General features: G+C 40.4%; 1 protein-coding gene across 3 annotated transcripts in view; it reads right to left on the bottom strand.

Annotated features, from left to right (window-relative positions):
• Positions 1 to 14,349, bottom strand: part of cdkal1 (CDK5 regulatory subunit associated protein 1-like 1) — a 276,511-nt gene that overhangs the window by 68,078 nt on the left and 194,084 nt on the right. For all 3 annotated transcript variants that reach the window (XM_034697513.1, XM_034697512.1, XM_034697514.1), the window contains exon 11: positions 10,528 to 10,708. In XM_034697513.1, coding sequence (XP_034553404.1) covers positions 10,528 to 10,708 — 181 coding nt within the window. The remainder of the gene's footprint in view (positions 1 to 10,527; positions 10,709 to 14,349) is intronic.

The following is a 14,349-nucleotide window of genomic DNA, read 5'->3' as shown; positions in this document are numbered from 1 at the left end:
TAAACTGGCCTGCTAAGGGTCATCACTTGTACCCAGTGAAATGATTTGGTGCATTGCGAATAATTAAAAAAGACCCTAAAGTGTTAAAGAGCTGAAAGCTTACAGCAAACAATAACAGTTAATACATCTGATTTCTGAAATATTGTCACAATATGTCTTCCCCCCCCCCCCCCCCCCCCCTAATAAATAGCTATACTTTTTTATTTCTCAATGTTTGTATTTGCCATCCTTTTGTTCCATCCCTGACTAGAGGAACTGATGTTGATGGGGATTATGATCATTCATGGACTGCTCTGAAAGACATGTGCCATGCTGACATTTGATTACACTGTACAACTAAACTTGTTCATATGAAATATAAGAAAGTTTTAAAAAGAGGTCTAACAGCATTTTTTTAATCCACGACTGCTCTATCTAAAGTCATCTGTTCAGGTGGTAATCCATCTCTCAGGAGACAAGTGTTACCTTTCATAATTCATTGTGTCCTTAATTTGAAGAGCTTTATTAGTGTGCTGCACACCGACACGTCTGTAAACAGGTTTGTGTGTTTGGGTGTGTGTGCATGCATGTGTAGTCCATCAACCAGAGAAGTTAATCTAGCATGCCATCGCAGTTGTGTTAGAGGTTCTGCAATGCAAAGCCACTCTCTGTGTGTGTGTGTGTGTGTGTGTGTGTGTGTGTCTTTGGACCTGTCACCACAGTGATGATGAACGATGGTTGTTACCATTACGTCCATCTGTTGTTGCCGCCAGAGACGGATGCTGTGTCTAACGAGAAGTGACATTACATGGTTGTGTACACTTGTTCTCAAACACAGACTCCAAACACGAGCAGGATTGTTGTTGGAAATATTACACACTCCGCTGCTGCGAACACAACAAACTTAAACTCACACAAAAAGAAAAAACACCACAGTTCTCTATGAATTAATTTATGTTAATTAACTCGGAGGGAAGTTATGCAACTCTTGAGTGCTATTACTTTGTCACATGTGAAAATATTAAGACATGGAAACAGATCTGGCTTTCTGGCTGAAAAGCAGCATTTTAGTCACATTAAAGAGAAACTAGAAATAAGAGGAAATAAATCTCAATGTATAAATTAAAATGACTGAACATGTAGTCAAAGCAGAGGAGGTATGATATGTTTGTGACTGTGTTGTAGCTGTATTCTATCAGATCAGTGAGATGTGTCAGCTGGACATTAAAGGCTGTTTGTGAGATGGTACATTGTGCTGATAGAATCTGAAACTCTCTGCTTTTGGTTGAATTTTTGAGAGTATAAATAAAAAATCTGCCTCCTGACACAAGTCCCTGGATATCTGTGTGTGTGCCTGTGCGTGGTCATGTGTGTCTATAAGTGCATAGACTCTGTATCTGAGTGCCCTGCTGTGAGTTTGTTGTGGGGCAAGGTAACAGTGATCTTGCCCCAGCCTGTACCCTTCCAGCTTCCGGCTCAAACACTGTGTGCCCGTTTGTCTTTCCCTAATGACAGGCAGATGTTGGTGTTACAGAGCCAACACTCGCAGCCTGTGTGTGTTATGGTACTCCAAAGAAAAACCTCAGGCTTATATCTGTGTGTGTTTGTGTCTGTGTGAGCACAGGATTAACACTTCCTAAAGCATCAAACGAGAGTGGCCACAGTGGTGATGCTGTGTGTCCGTTGATGTGTGAGTGTCTGTGTTTGACCACAGTCTCTCCACAGAGGTCACTTCATGATGTTGTCATGAGTCGAATCTGCTGCTTTAGTCAGAAAGTGGTCATTTTTTAAAGACATGACATTTGATTATGTTCCTTTATTGAGCTATGTGATGTGCTGAGTGACACATAAATACAGGCCTGTGTATGTGAGCCCTTAACATAGATTAAATGCTTTACAGCTGCATTTGATGTAGCATCCTAAGTGTAAACAACTCAAAGCAGACTCACATTGAGACATATTCAGGCCAGTAAAGCTAAGTAAAGCTGTCCACTCACTACACCCAGCTTTATAATCAAATAGTTGAGTGATTTAAGAGAATAAATCTTTTGCTTTTAATGAGACAACATCTGAGAAAAGTTAAATTATTGTAATAAATATATGATTTATGTTCTAGTTAAAATAGATTTAGTTAAAATTCTGGACAGCTGGATATATTGTTTGATGTAAGTACATGCCTCATAGTTAAAGAAAATAAATGCTGATTTTTAAAATATTTTTTGTGTCTTGTAGAGTATTTTAAATATTCCTGCAATGATTTCCACATCATGGTTCTTGTAACCCTCATATCTTTTCATTTCAGTGTAAGGTGTCATTTCTAAGTTTCTGACATGCACATTTATACCGAGTACAACATATGATTCTATGTTGCTTCACTTTGATTCTTAGTGCTGGTTGAGATGTCCATGAAAAAGAACATATAACCAGTGAATAGTGAACATGTTATCATGATTCTTAAAATGTATGTTTGGTAGATGAATGAGAGATTAAAGTTGCTGGTTCAGAACTTGAAAGGTAACACACTGAACTCATGAACTAAAAAAATGTAACAACCGCACCAAAAAAAACTTTTTGTTTCTGCTCTCTTCACTGATAGTATTCTGCAGCATCAAAGTCCTTTAAAGGTACCAGATACGTTCATCTTTTATCAAATCTACATCAAGCTGTTCCTGTTGAGATGTTCATTTTCATATAAATCTCTGACATGAACAGCGGATCACTGAGGTCAAAAAACGGACGGTGAATGTGGAGAGCAAAAAGTGTGATCATTAAAATGCAACGTGTTATCTCTTCTGTTATTAGTGGACGAGCTCTCATTAATCAGGTTCAGGTCTACGTGGCCCAAGACAGCAACTTAACCATTAACTCAACCTTAATACCTGTTAGACTGCCTGTAGTCAAGTATTATTATCTCCCCTGATATGTGTGTGTGTGAGTGTATGTGTGTATAGATAAGGGAAAAGCATGCATGTGTCTGCATTTGTTTGTGTGTGTGTGTGTGTGTGTGTGTGTGTGTGTGTGTGTGTGTGTGTGTGTGTGTGTGTGTGTGTGTCCAGGCGTAGATAAATGATGGTGAAGTTATGAGATGGAGCTACTAGTGGCTGGCCAGCTGTTTCACTTTGACAGCTGCCGCACTGGTGCGTTCTGGGTAATGGAGTTCTTAACCAATTACAACCTGGGGAAATTAAAAACACTGTCCCACTAGAATAGCTAATCTCCTCCTGTATCACTTTTTTCTCTCCTTCTTTTCAGCAGCTGCTCCTTCTCTACTCTTCTTTGCATACCAATGGGCATCCCAACACACACACACTCCCCTCTTAGCAAGTCCATTTATCAAGGCTAAGTTTTAGTCACCTGGGGATGATTATAGAGAACCAAGCTAATAGCATTCACATCCCTTTATTCTCAACATGCGCCCCTCTCTCCCTCCATCCCTGTGGTCTCCTATTCTTTCCATCTGCCCCTGTTATCTGCTCTGTCCTGCACGCTCTCATACATCATCTATTACAATGGGTAATAAGTTAGACCTACAGATACCCCAAACACCTGGACCAACTCACAGCTGGACGCTCTCTGCAGCTTTAAATGTTTCCTCAGCTTCACTCTCAGGCGGAGTCAAATCTGAGAGGCTTTCTATTCAAATGTGTGTTTCTGTTCTCGCTGGAAACGAGACTGCCAAATTTATAACAATATTTCTTAACATGACATCATCAAATGATTCATGTATTACAAGATACCAACATTTTAAAATATTAACTTGATTCTGTAAGTCTTACATTTCTTTGGGTGCTGGCTTGGCTCAGCTGGCAGAGCAGGTGCCCCATGTACAGAGACTACAGACTTAGTCGTATTTCATAGGATGGATTCTTGGTCCTGACAGGATTCAGTGCATGTCATCCCCCCACTCTACCCACATTTCCTGTCTCTTTCAAGCTGTCCTGTGTAATAAAGACAAAAAGGTAAGGGGGTGGGATCGAAGGCTGAACACCTGCATACTGCAGCCTCTGTATATGGGATGCCCCATCAGCCAATAAGCCAAACTACCTCATATATCATCTTTTTATAATTGTTATTTCTTCATATGGTGTTTGCATAGAGTTGAATCTTTAAGTTATAATTCATAGGTTAGAAGCTTGTTGTTGATTCTTCTCATTCTGACCCTCTAACCGGGTCACAGGTCAGAAGCTAATTCCCATGCTCGTAATATAACTAAATTAATATGTTCATCTATTTCTAGCCACTGTACTTTATACATCTGCCCTGTTTTAGAGCAGTAAATCACTGCGTTACAATACTACCATTACAATGAATGTGTTTGGTGAATTTGAAATCTGCAGCACTCATTGGGGCGGTTTAAATTACTGAGGGTGTCAGTGCTCCTTCAGGTGACCCCCGAGGTCCCACGATGCCCCTCTGTTGTTGTTGTTGTCTCACTTTACTTCCTTCCTTCATTCATCTCCTTCCCCTTTTATCGTTTCTTCTTGTACCTTCTCCCCCCTTTCTCTCTCCCTCTCTCTCTTAGGCCTCCTTCTGTGTCCGCTTCCTCCTCCATCTACTTCTCCATCATCCCTCCCGTGGCTATTCAACACAGTTGTGTTCCAGACAAACCATCTGGTGCACTTTATTAATGACTGACCCTACATGGCCTTGACGTCGCCTAGCTGCCACCACTAGCTGTGTGTTTGTGTGTCCGTCTGTGTGTGTGTTTTGTCTGTGTATGTGTGTGAGAGCAGGTGCATGCTGACTGATGATGTGATGTTGTGTGCAGCTTTAACCACTGAAGCAGGTGTGCTGCTTACAGAGACCCTAACATATTGTTTTGACTCCCTCTCTCACCTTTCACTTGTCTCTGTCAGGTACAAATATGCAAACATTTTACTTAAAGAGCAAAGAGGGCAACATGGGGATCTAAATTCACACAAAACTAGCTTATAAAATATTTGCTTTTGCATTTATAAATTACTTTAAAAATGTGACTTTGACAATAAAAAGTTTCCACAGGAATCAGCATTAAGCCACCACCTGATACTGGAAGAGCTGCCTGTGGAATGAAGACTGGGAGAGATGTGTGCTGACATCCAACCACTGACAATAACGGTGGGATGAGATAGATGTAAGAGAGAGACAGGAGAGAGGAGGAAAAGATTAGAAGAGGAGATGCAGTGGTGTGGTTGTCGGGGGATTGATCCCTCTAAGACACGCTCAGCATCTCCTCAGAGAATGAGAAGACATAGGAGGGAGAGGAGAAAGAGAATGACTTATGAAGATGCTCCACTTGAAAGAGATATGTCAACACTTTGATGGTAAAGAAGGAGAGAGTGCAAATGTGAGGAGAAGAAGAACATATAGAAAAGGCTCCAGTATAATGTAGGAGGTCAAACTAAAGAAAAGATAACAGAAAAATGAGTTAGGATTCAATATCTGAGGAGTGACACATGGTGCATACAAATGTTTCACAATATCTCAGCAGGGGGAGGCTCAGAGATGAGCTATAGTCCTCATTTTGGGTGTAGTTAGGGATGCAAGTAATCATTCCTGCAAAATTAAAACAATACGGAATTGAACTATGTTTGTAAAACTGTAAAAATGTACATTCATACACAATGAAATATAAGTTATATATGTTTCAGAACAGGGCTAACAAGAAATATACATGGTGCAAATATTGTGTTGATGACTGCAGCTCTCTGAGAAACCTCAGAGGAAAAAAGGTCAAGATTAAGCTGAAGCTGCTAAAGTCTCCAACACATGCTTCTCTTTTGCTTATTTTTCTTATTTGCACATATTTTATTACATTACAGCTTTATTCGAAATGATTCGTCAGAAGGTATATGGTTAAAAAAAATGATGTAAGGTTCAAATGAAGCAGCAGCCAATATGAGACAAAGTGTAACAAACTTATACTTCCTAATAATGTATCAATGTGCCTTGATTTACTTTTAAACTCAATCATTTTTATCACAATTTTACATCTTTAAGGACGCCACTTAACCTCAGTCTGATACGACTCACCATGAGACCTTATTTAAAGAGACATTGCAAGACAGGTCTGAGGCTGGACTGACCCACGTGCATCAGAATCAGATCGTTCTGTCCTCTGCTTTGAACACATTTATATTTTCTGTCCTTCGTTAACTAACAGCAGCTTTTACATCAAACATTCACACATTAACTCTGCTCACTTTCATTCAGCGTGTGCAGCATGTGAGTTCTGTCACAAGTATGACATAGCTCTCACACTCTCCTCCCTAAAAAGTCTTCCTGGATTAGTATTATTAAAATTCATACACAAGTCATGACAGAACTGGAACAGGCTTTTACATCTACAGATGACAGGAGGCCGGCCTGCGTTTCTTGAATACTCACACATGCAAATTTGTATTTGAACTTACAGTAGAGCATGTGCACACGCTGCAAGCACATGCAGACTGTCAGACGGAATATGTTTATGTACAGTAGATTGATTATGGATAGGTGCTCATAGTGCAATTCTCTCAGTTAGTCAAATGTTAGTAACAAACTGTGATCGCACTAAAGTTTCAAAGTATTAAGAGTGCATCGGTAATTATTTTGTGCTGTAAATCCTGCAACATCTTTGTGCAGAATTGAAGCAAACTGTGCTGCAAAAGAAGACACATATTAACTGCTGTGCTCTCAGGGTTCCCACTCTTTGCCAGATTTAGTTCCTAATTTAGTTCCTAAATAGTCTAATATGTTCCTCTCAGTGGAAGTCTACATTGAAAGACATGTAGTCTATGGTTATCAACGAAATCATCTCTTACATACTTAAAAATTATGGCAAATTGATAATAGAATAATGCAACCACAGATGTACAGCACTTCACTTTATTAGTGCAAACAAGTAACAATGATGGGCAACATCTCAGCTTTCTCTTTTCTCAAAAAATATAAAATGAGCTAAGAAAAAAACAAAAGAGCCTGCAAATGAATCAGGAAGCTGCTTTACTTAAATAAATAAATAATAATAATGATCAGAGGATCAGTGCAATAATGACCTAAATAGAACTGAATGACAAATATGGCCGCAAATGTTTCTCAACTCAACTCAGACTCAAAATGTACCTGCTTAATCATGATATTCATCCTGCTAAGTGGTCGATATAAAACAAAGCAAATGTCACGTTTTTTTATTTGAGTTACTGTAAACTCTGAAAAAATCACACCGGTGTAAAGACGTACTCTGCATTTGAAGATCTCTCAGAGGTTTAAAAAAATGTAAACTGTCTTCCTGCGTGGCGATGTCTATTATGACCAGTGATGTCTACAACGTGGAGTTTCTGTTTGCATGAGTTTGGTTCTGGTTCTGTTTGCTCCAGTTTGGTTCTGGTTCTATTTCTGTTTGCTTGAGTTTGGTTCTGGTTCTGTTTGCTTGACTTTGGTTCTGGTTCTGTTTGCTTTAGTTTGGATCTGGTTCTGTTTGCTTAAGTTTGGTTCTGGCTCTGTTTGCTTGAGTTTGGTTCTGGTTGGGTTCTGGTTGGGTTCTGTTCTGGTTCAGTTCTGGTTCGGTTCTGGCTCTGTACTAGTACGATTCGGTTCCGGTTCGGTTCTGGTTCAGTTCTGAACGGTTCTGGTTCTGGTTCTGGTTCGGTTCTGGCTCGGTTCTAGTAGGATTCGGTTCTGGTTCGGTTCTAGTAGGATTTGGTTCTGGTTCGGTTCTGGACGGTTCTGGTTCGGATCCGGTTGGGGTCTGGTTCGGTTCTGGTTGGGTTTGCTTGAGTTTGGTTCTGGTTCTGTTTGGTTCTGGTTCTGTTTGCTTGAGTTTGGTTCTGGTTCGGTTCTGGTATGGTCCTTTTCTGGTTCTGGTTTGGTTCTGGTTGGGTTTGCTTGAGTCTGGTTCTGGTTCTGTTTGCTTGAGTTTGGTTCTGGTTCTGTTTGCTTGAGTTCGTTTCTGGTTAGGTTCTGGTACAGTCCTGTTCTGGTTCTGGTTCGGTTCTGGTTGGGATCTGGTGGGTTCTGGTTGGGTTCTGGTTGGGATCTGGTTGGGTTTGCTTGAGTTTGGTTCTGGTTCTGTTTGCTTGAGTTTGGTTCTGGTTCAGTTCTGGAACGGTCCTGTTCTGGTTCTGGTTCGGTTCTGGTACGGTTCTGGTTCAATTCTGGTTCGGTTCTGGTATGGTTCTGGTTCTAACCCTAATCCTAATCATAACCCTAACCTAATCCTAATCCTAACCTTAACCCTAATCACAACCCTAACCCTAATCCTAACCCTAACCCTAATCCTAACCCTAACCCTAATCCTAACCCTAACCATAACCTTAACCCTAATCACAACCCTAACCCTAACCCCAACCCTAACTCTAATTCCAACCCTAACCCTAACCCTAATCCTAACCCTAATCCTAACCCTAACTCTAATCCCAACCCTAACCCTAATCCTAACCCTAATCCAAAACCTAACCCTAACCCCAACCCTATCTCTAATCCCAACCCTAACCCTAATCCTAACCCTAATCCTTAACCTAACCCTAACCCCAACCCCAACCCTAACCCCAACCCTAACCCTAACCCTAATCCTAACCCTAATCCTAAACCTAAATCTAACTCTAACCCTAACCCCAACCCTAACCCTAACCCTAATCCTAACCCTAAACCTAACCCTAACCCCAACCCTAACTCTAATCCCAACCCTAACCCTAACCCTAATCATAACCCTAACCCTAATCCTAATCCTAACCCTAACTCTAATCCCAACCCTAACCCTAATCCTAACCCTAATCCTAAACCCAACCCCAACCCTAACTCTAATCCCAACCCTAACCTTAACCCTAATCAAAACCCTAAACCTAAACCTAACCCTAACCCCAACCCTAACTCTAATCCCAACCCTAACCCTAACCCTAATCCTAACCCTAATCCTAAACCTAAACCTAACCCTAACCCCAACCCTAACTCTTATCCCAACCCTAACCCTAACTCTAACCCTAATCCTAACCCTAATCTTAACCTAATCCTAACCCTAAGCATAACCTTAACCCTAATCCTAACCCTATTCATAACCTTAACCCTAACCCTAACCACAACCCTAACCCTAACTCTAATCCCAACCCTAACCCTAACTCTAATCCCAAACCTAACCCTAACCCTAATCCTAACCCTAATCACAACCCTAACCCTAATCCTAATCCTAACACTAATCACAACCCTAACCCTAACCCTAACCCTAATCTTAACCCTAATCCTAATCACAACCCTAACCCTAATCACAACCCTAACCCTAATCACAACCCTAGGGTCAGGGTAAGAATGGTTTTGTAACAGAATAAATGCACATATAACTCACATATCCCTTCGAGCCACCAAATGGTATCATAACAATGGTGTATATGCTGTTTTGTAATGACACAGCACAATTTTATAATTTATTAGAAATGTATTCAATTTATTTCATGGACCCCCACGCTATGGTTCGCAGACCCCCAGGGGTCCCAGGACCCCACTGTGAGAACAACTGAGCTAGAGTACGGTAATTGAGCTCTCAGCCTTCAGAGAAAGTTGTGAGGCACAGACCCCCAAGCTCTCTGCCCGACTCCACTGGTCACACTATAACTTAAATATAACACTCTTTGAATCAAAAGAGCACTCTACAAGGTGAATGTACCATAAAACATAAACAATATACCCCTGTTTTCTGTTAATGCATGATTATGAAGTGAAGGAGAAAAGATGTGAAAAAAGTTGCGCAGTGTCGCTGTCTTTTCCAGCACAGCATGCACTCAACTTTCAATGAATGGGGATGTGTTTTGTTAATCGGGTCAGGTCGCACGCAGCCATGTTGGAATAACTTTCCAGGACTATATGTGATTTTCCAGGACATTTTACTTTTTCTCCCATTTTCCAGGTGTTTTTCAGTACTTCCCTTAAAACGAGTGTACCCCTCATGACTGATGCCAAACATCACTGACCACTACAGGGCCAGGGGGGGATGAAAGATAAAGTGACATGGTGACCCAAGCAAAGATGCATATAGGTTGGACAAGTTAACCAGCAGCTGAGGCAGAGTTGTGATGTATTTTAAAGTTATATTTTTTGTGCTTTTCCACTTTATTCAGAGAGGAGAGGACAGTGGAGAGAGCAGGAAAGTGGGAGATAGCAGGGGAATGACATGTGGGAAAGGAGCCACAGGCTGGAATCGAACCCAAGCCGCCCACTATATGGGTGCACAATGTAATGATAAGTCCAAATCTGTGCCCATGGTGCATTTAAAAGAAAAACACCCTATAATATAGCAGAAGCGTTGAGCAACTGTTAAAAAGACAACAAATACAGTACCTGTTTCTGCATGAGAGTATGTTAAAGAAAAGCTAAACAAAGGTATGCCTAATTTCAACACTTGGTTGCTTCATTTATACATGTGACAGTTTCATTCTAAGAGGCTGAAAAAAGTATGTTATCTAAAAGGTGTTAAAAACATCAGCTTACTATAGTATTTAAAATACGTCTTGAAAAGGGGGGTTACTATATAATCAGGGTTGTCTCACATTTGGCACAAAAGGTAAAAAAAAAAGTCTCAGGCTTTTTGTCCACACTCACCACATGTGCTGCTACTTGCTCCATCTTGGCTGCAGGTGTTCCTGGTCTGGGGTAGAACTGGTTGATAAAGAGACTTGGGAATCGGTAGAGTTTCACCAGCTCTATTGTCTCTTGGAAGTCTTCCTCCGTCTCACCAGGAAACCCGCAGATTATATCCGTCGCGATGGTCACACCTGGGACCCTATTAGGAGAGACAGAGAGGGGTTTTGGTTACATATCAAACTTTCTAATATGCTGTTGTTGGGAAACATTTTATTAAGTAACTGGTGTGATGGTTTCCCTGGTTAAATGGGGGTTAAATCCTTGAACCCTCTCTGGTTGAAATACGTTTCTATTATTAAAACTAAAGATGTCAGCTGCAGAGGGGAACACATTTCAGCCAAAGCAGAGTGTTTGGTCGAATGCTGCTGCTCATGGTAATCTTTTACAGCATACAGCGTATACATTTTGGTTACCAGTGTTTATCATATTTTTCATTTTACTAATTCATCATGTGATCTGGGAGCATCATGCAGAACAACAATCTGTATTCCGAAGAATCTCTTGGGGAAAAAATTAATTTAAATAATGAAAACACACTCGTATAAAAAAACAGAACTCTGTTTATTCTAAAATGATCTATTAAATTTAAACCTTCACTTGATCAATTATTTAAAACGACTCTGGGGTTTGGGTATTTTCCCACTGTTAATGCACGTCTTTGAAAGCTATGTGAAGCTCCATGGCATTAAAGAAGGCTGAAGCCTCTCCCCGTGGACTCATTCACCAATCAAACCCTGATTAGCAACCTCTGCTACAGATCAATTGCTATTGATTATTGACCTGCCGGCTCATTGAATTAATGGTAGCCAGTAAGGTGTGGGAATAGATGTATTGATCAGTTCCAGATATTTGGTTTGTATTGACAGCAGTTGGACAGCTTTGAAAAGAACTCCAAGGCTGAGTCGTGTGTCAGTCAGAAACATAACATCTCCAGAGTTCACACTTCACAATTTCATTGATATGTTTGCTGTTTTGACGTGTTGCATACAGTTTTAATGGTTGGGCTCGATCCCACAGGCTTTTAACATCATCTCTGCTGTATAGCATTAAATTACCATAAAATCATAAATAAGCAATAAGAGGATTCTGTATTTTATTCACAAAAGTATCAGACACAGAGGAAAATAACTGTGACAAGCTGGCTTTCCAAGTACTGTTTTAAAGACGTAGTTTTCTCCCTATAGTTAGACCCGGAACAGTTTCAACTGAAGGAGCAATGCACAGATTTAAAGCCTTAAAATCAAACTACAATTTTTTGTAGGATAGGAGGGACAGAAGAGTCTCTAAATGTAGTGTTTCATATAACGAGCTGTCGACTACTATATCCCAGTAAAAGATGTATGAATGAAACAGATTCCATGTGATGACACGGAGGAGAAAGGCTACAGTGACCAAGTAAACTATCAATCGCCAGTAAACAGGGTTGTTAATTTCAATTCACTCCTTCACTTAATCTTCTTTCTCGTCAATCCCCCTCTCTTCCTCTCCAGACATTTAGACAAGCATCTAACATCAGATGTAGTAAATCCTTAACTCTGCAGGATTCCATGTTATTAAAGAAAGTGCGTGGCTGTAGATGTGGTAAAGCTAAACAAACAGCAACACAATGAAATAAAAAACGTGTAATTATGTTTTATATCTTGTTTAAAAGCCTCAAGACAGATAAATGGCGCGACCAAAAAGCTTAAGACACCAGACCAACAAGGAAGACAGCTCGACAAAGAAATTAAGAAAAGACCCGAGACGACATTTTCTTCACTATCGACAACATGATGCATCCTTAATTACATTAACTTCCTGCATCTGCAACTGCCTGATAACCTCCAACCTATTGATGAGTTCTGATTGGTCATTAATATTAACCAATGGCCTGCAGGCACAGGCATCCTTGACCTCACAGATCTGCTTGACAACTGCCCGATAGAAAAGTAAAAACAAAATGAATTTCAATCAAAAGTCGGAGCATTGAGCGGTTAAATAGATGAATAAATGAATAATTCTCTATTTGTGATGACAAATGAACTGGAATCCCCTCCAGCAGTGGCCCTTTGAGTATTTAACATAAAAACACAGTTTAATCCTTTATTTTGTTAAGTAAACAAAAAAGAGCTGTGGCCTGTGGGCTTTCTACAATAATTAATCAAGAGAGGAGAAAATATCATTTGGTTCCTGGAACTAAGGTTCCCCACAGTGTCCCAGTATGGCCTTCAGTATGAGTCTATAAGCAAGCTGTCTTAGTCCAGAGGACACATTTGAGAAAATTTGAGCAGCCCCAGAGATACGACCAGGAAAAGATGAAAAAATAAGTCTTGAGAGGATAAAACAAAAGTTCCAATAAACACAAATGATTTAAAAATCTTCTCACAGGAGTAAAAATATCAATCTAAATGGATCCCTGAAGCAATTTCATTAATGAAAGTGGAAGGGGCTGTAAATAAAATTAGCAGTGGGAACAAACAGGCACATTTTTTTTCTGGCCTCTAAAGATAACTGTAATTTGTATCTCCCAATGGCTTGATTATCCAATTTGCTCCGGCGCTTTGGTGGTAGCTGTGGTGAGGAAGTATATAATTTAGGTAGCAAGTGTGTCTTTTTCATTCTTCTACACCTTTGCTGCGGGGAAAAAAAAAGTTGAATTCAGGCCAAGGTTTGAAAATAACACATGGAGATAGAATACAGAGAGAGAGAGCAGTGAGAGGGATGAGTGTGAATTGGCTTTTGCAGATTTTCCTGAGGTAGAGGCTGAGAGGGAACAAAAACATGCACACACACTGTCATTTTGACACCTCTGTCTCTCGCAGATCTAAGGGTGACGGAGGTGTCATGTGTGATACTAATGAACAAGGAGCGCACTGATACTCTCCCTTGTTAAAATGAGAGAGGGGAAATGTATCTTGTTATTGTTCACCTTTCAAAAAACTGAGGGTGTAGGAAAGGGAGAGAGGCTCAGACACAGAGATGGAAAAATCAGGCGTCACACCTCAACATGCTTTCAATTAAACAAAGAAGATGGGTATTTTTAAAACATCAAAGCAGATCGATGTGTCTGACCTAGGAGGAATTCTTGTCACATACTGCTGGACGTTGTTTGTTGAGGAGCTTTGCACATATACAAATATATTTATGAGAAATGGAAGAGAGACACTGAAAGAGAAAGATGAGTCTCTAGTGTGTGTGGAGAGCAGATAAACAGACAGAGCAGAGAGACATTATCTGTTATGTCAGGCATGGAAGGGCAAAGAAAAAGAGTGGAGAATTACACTTATCTAGTTTCATAAAAAAATTATATAAAAACTGAGAGAAATCACAGAAAACAGGAAAGTATGGCTAAACCCCCACTCTGCCTCTCTAATTAGCATCTTCAAATGTCTGTTTATAGAGGCTACATTTAATTAGATCTCTGTTTGACATTGTCTGAGATAAATGATAGGTTTTAATGGAAAGTAAACTCCCACCATGAGAACATGTTTTGTTCACTTCTGTATGGTGAGAGGAAGGAGGAGGATGGACAAATTTACATCAACAACTAGCAGTCTGTCGCTAACCCCCTGACTATTTCTGCACTTTAGAATAAAACAAGGAGCAGCCCGAGGCCCCTGAATCAAAACAGATAATGAGGCAGGGAGAGAGGTGCGTGTTTTTGTGTGTGCTCTCTCCCCGTCATTTCTCCTGCTGCCCCGTGGAGGCACAGAGATCACATCCCTGCAGACAGTCACCTCCATTAGCCAAAGTGTGCTACCAATCTGATTTAGCATTTACACAGAGAGTGTGTTCATAGGA

Source organism: Notolabrus celidotus, chromosome 12 (assembly GCF_009762535.1).
Source record: "Notolabrus celidotus isolate fNotCel1 chromosome 12, fNotCel1.pri, whole genome shotgun sequence".
In the NCBI taxonomy this organism is placed as follows: domain Eukaryota; kingdom Metazoa; phylum Chordata; class Actinopteri; order Labriformes; family Labridae; genus Notolabrus; species Notolabrus celidotus.
Note: the sequence above shows the minus strand (reverse complement) of the source record. Positions and strands in the feature narration are given on the sequence as shown.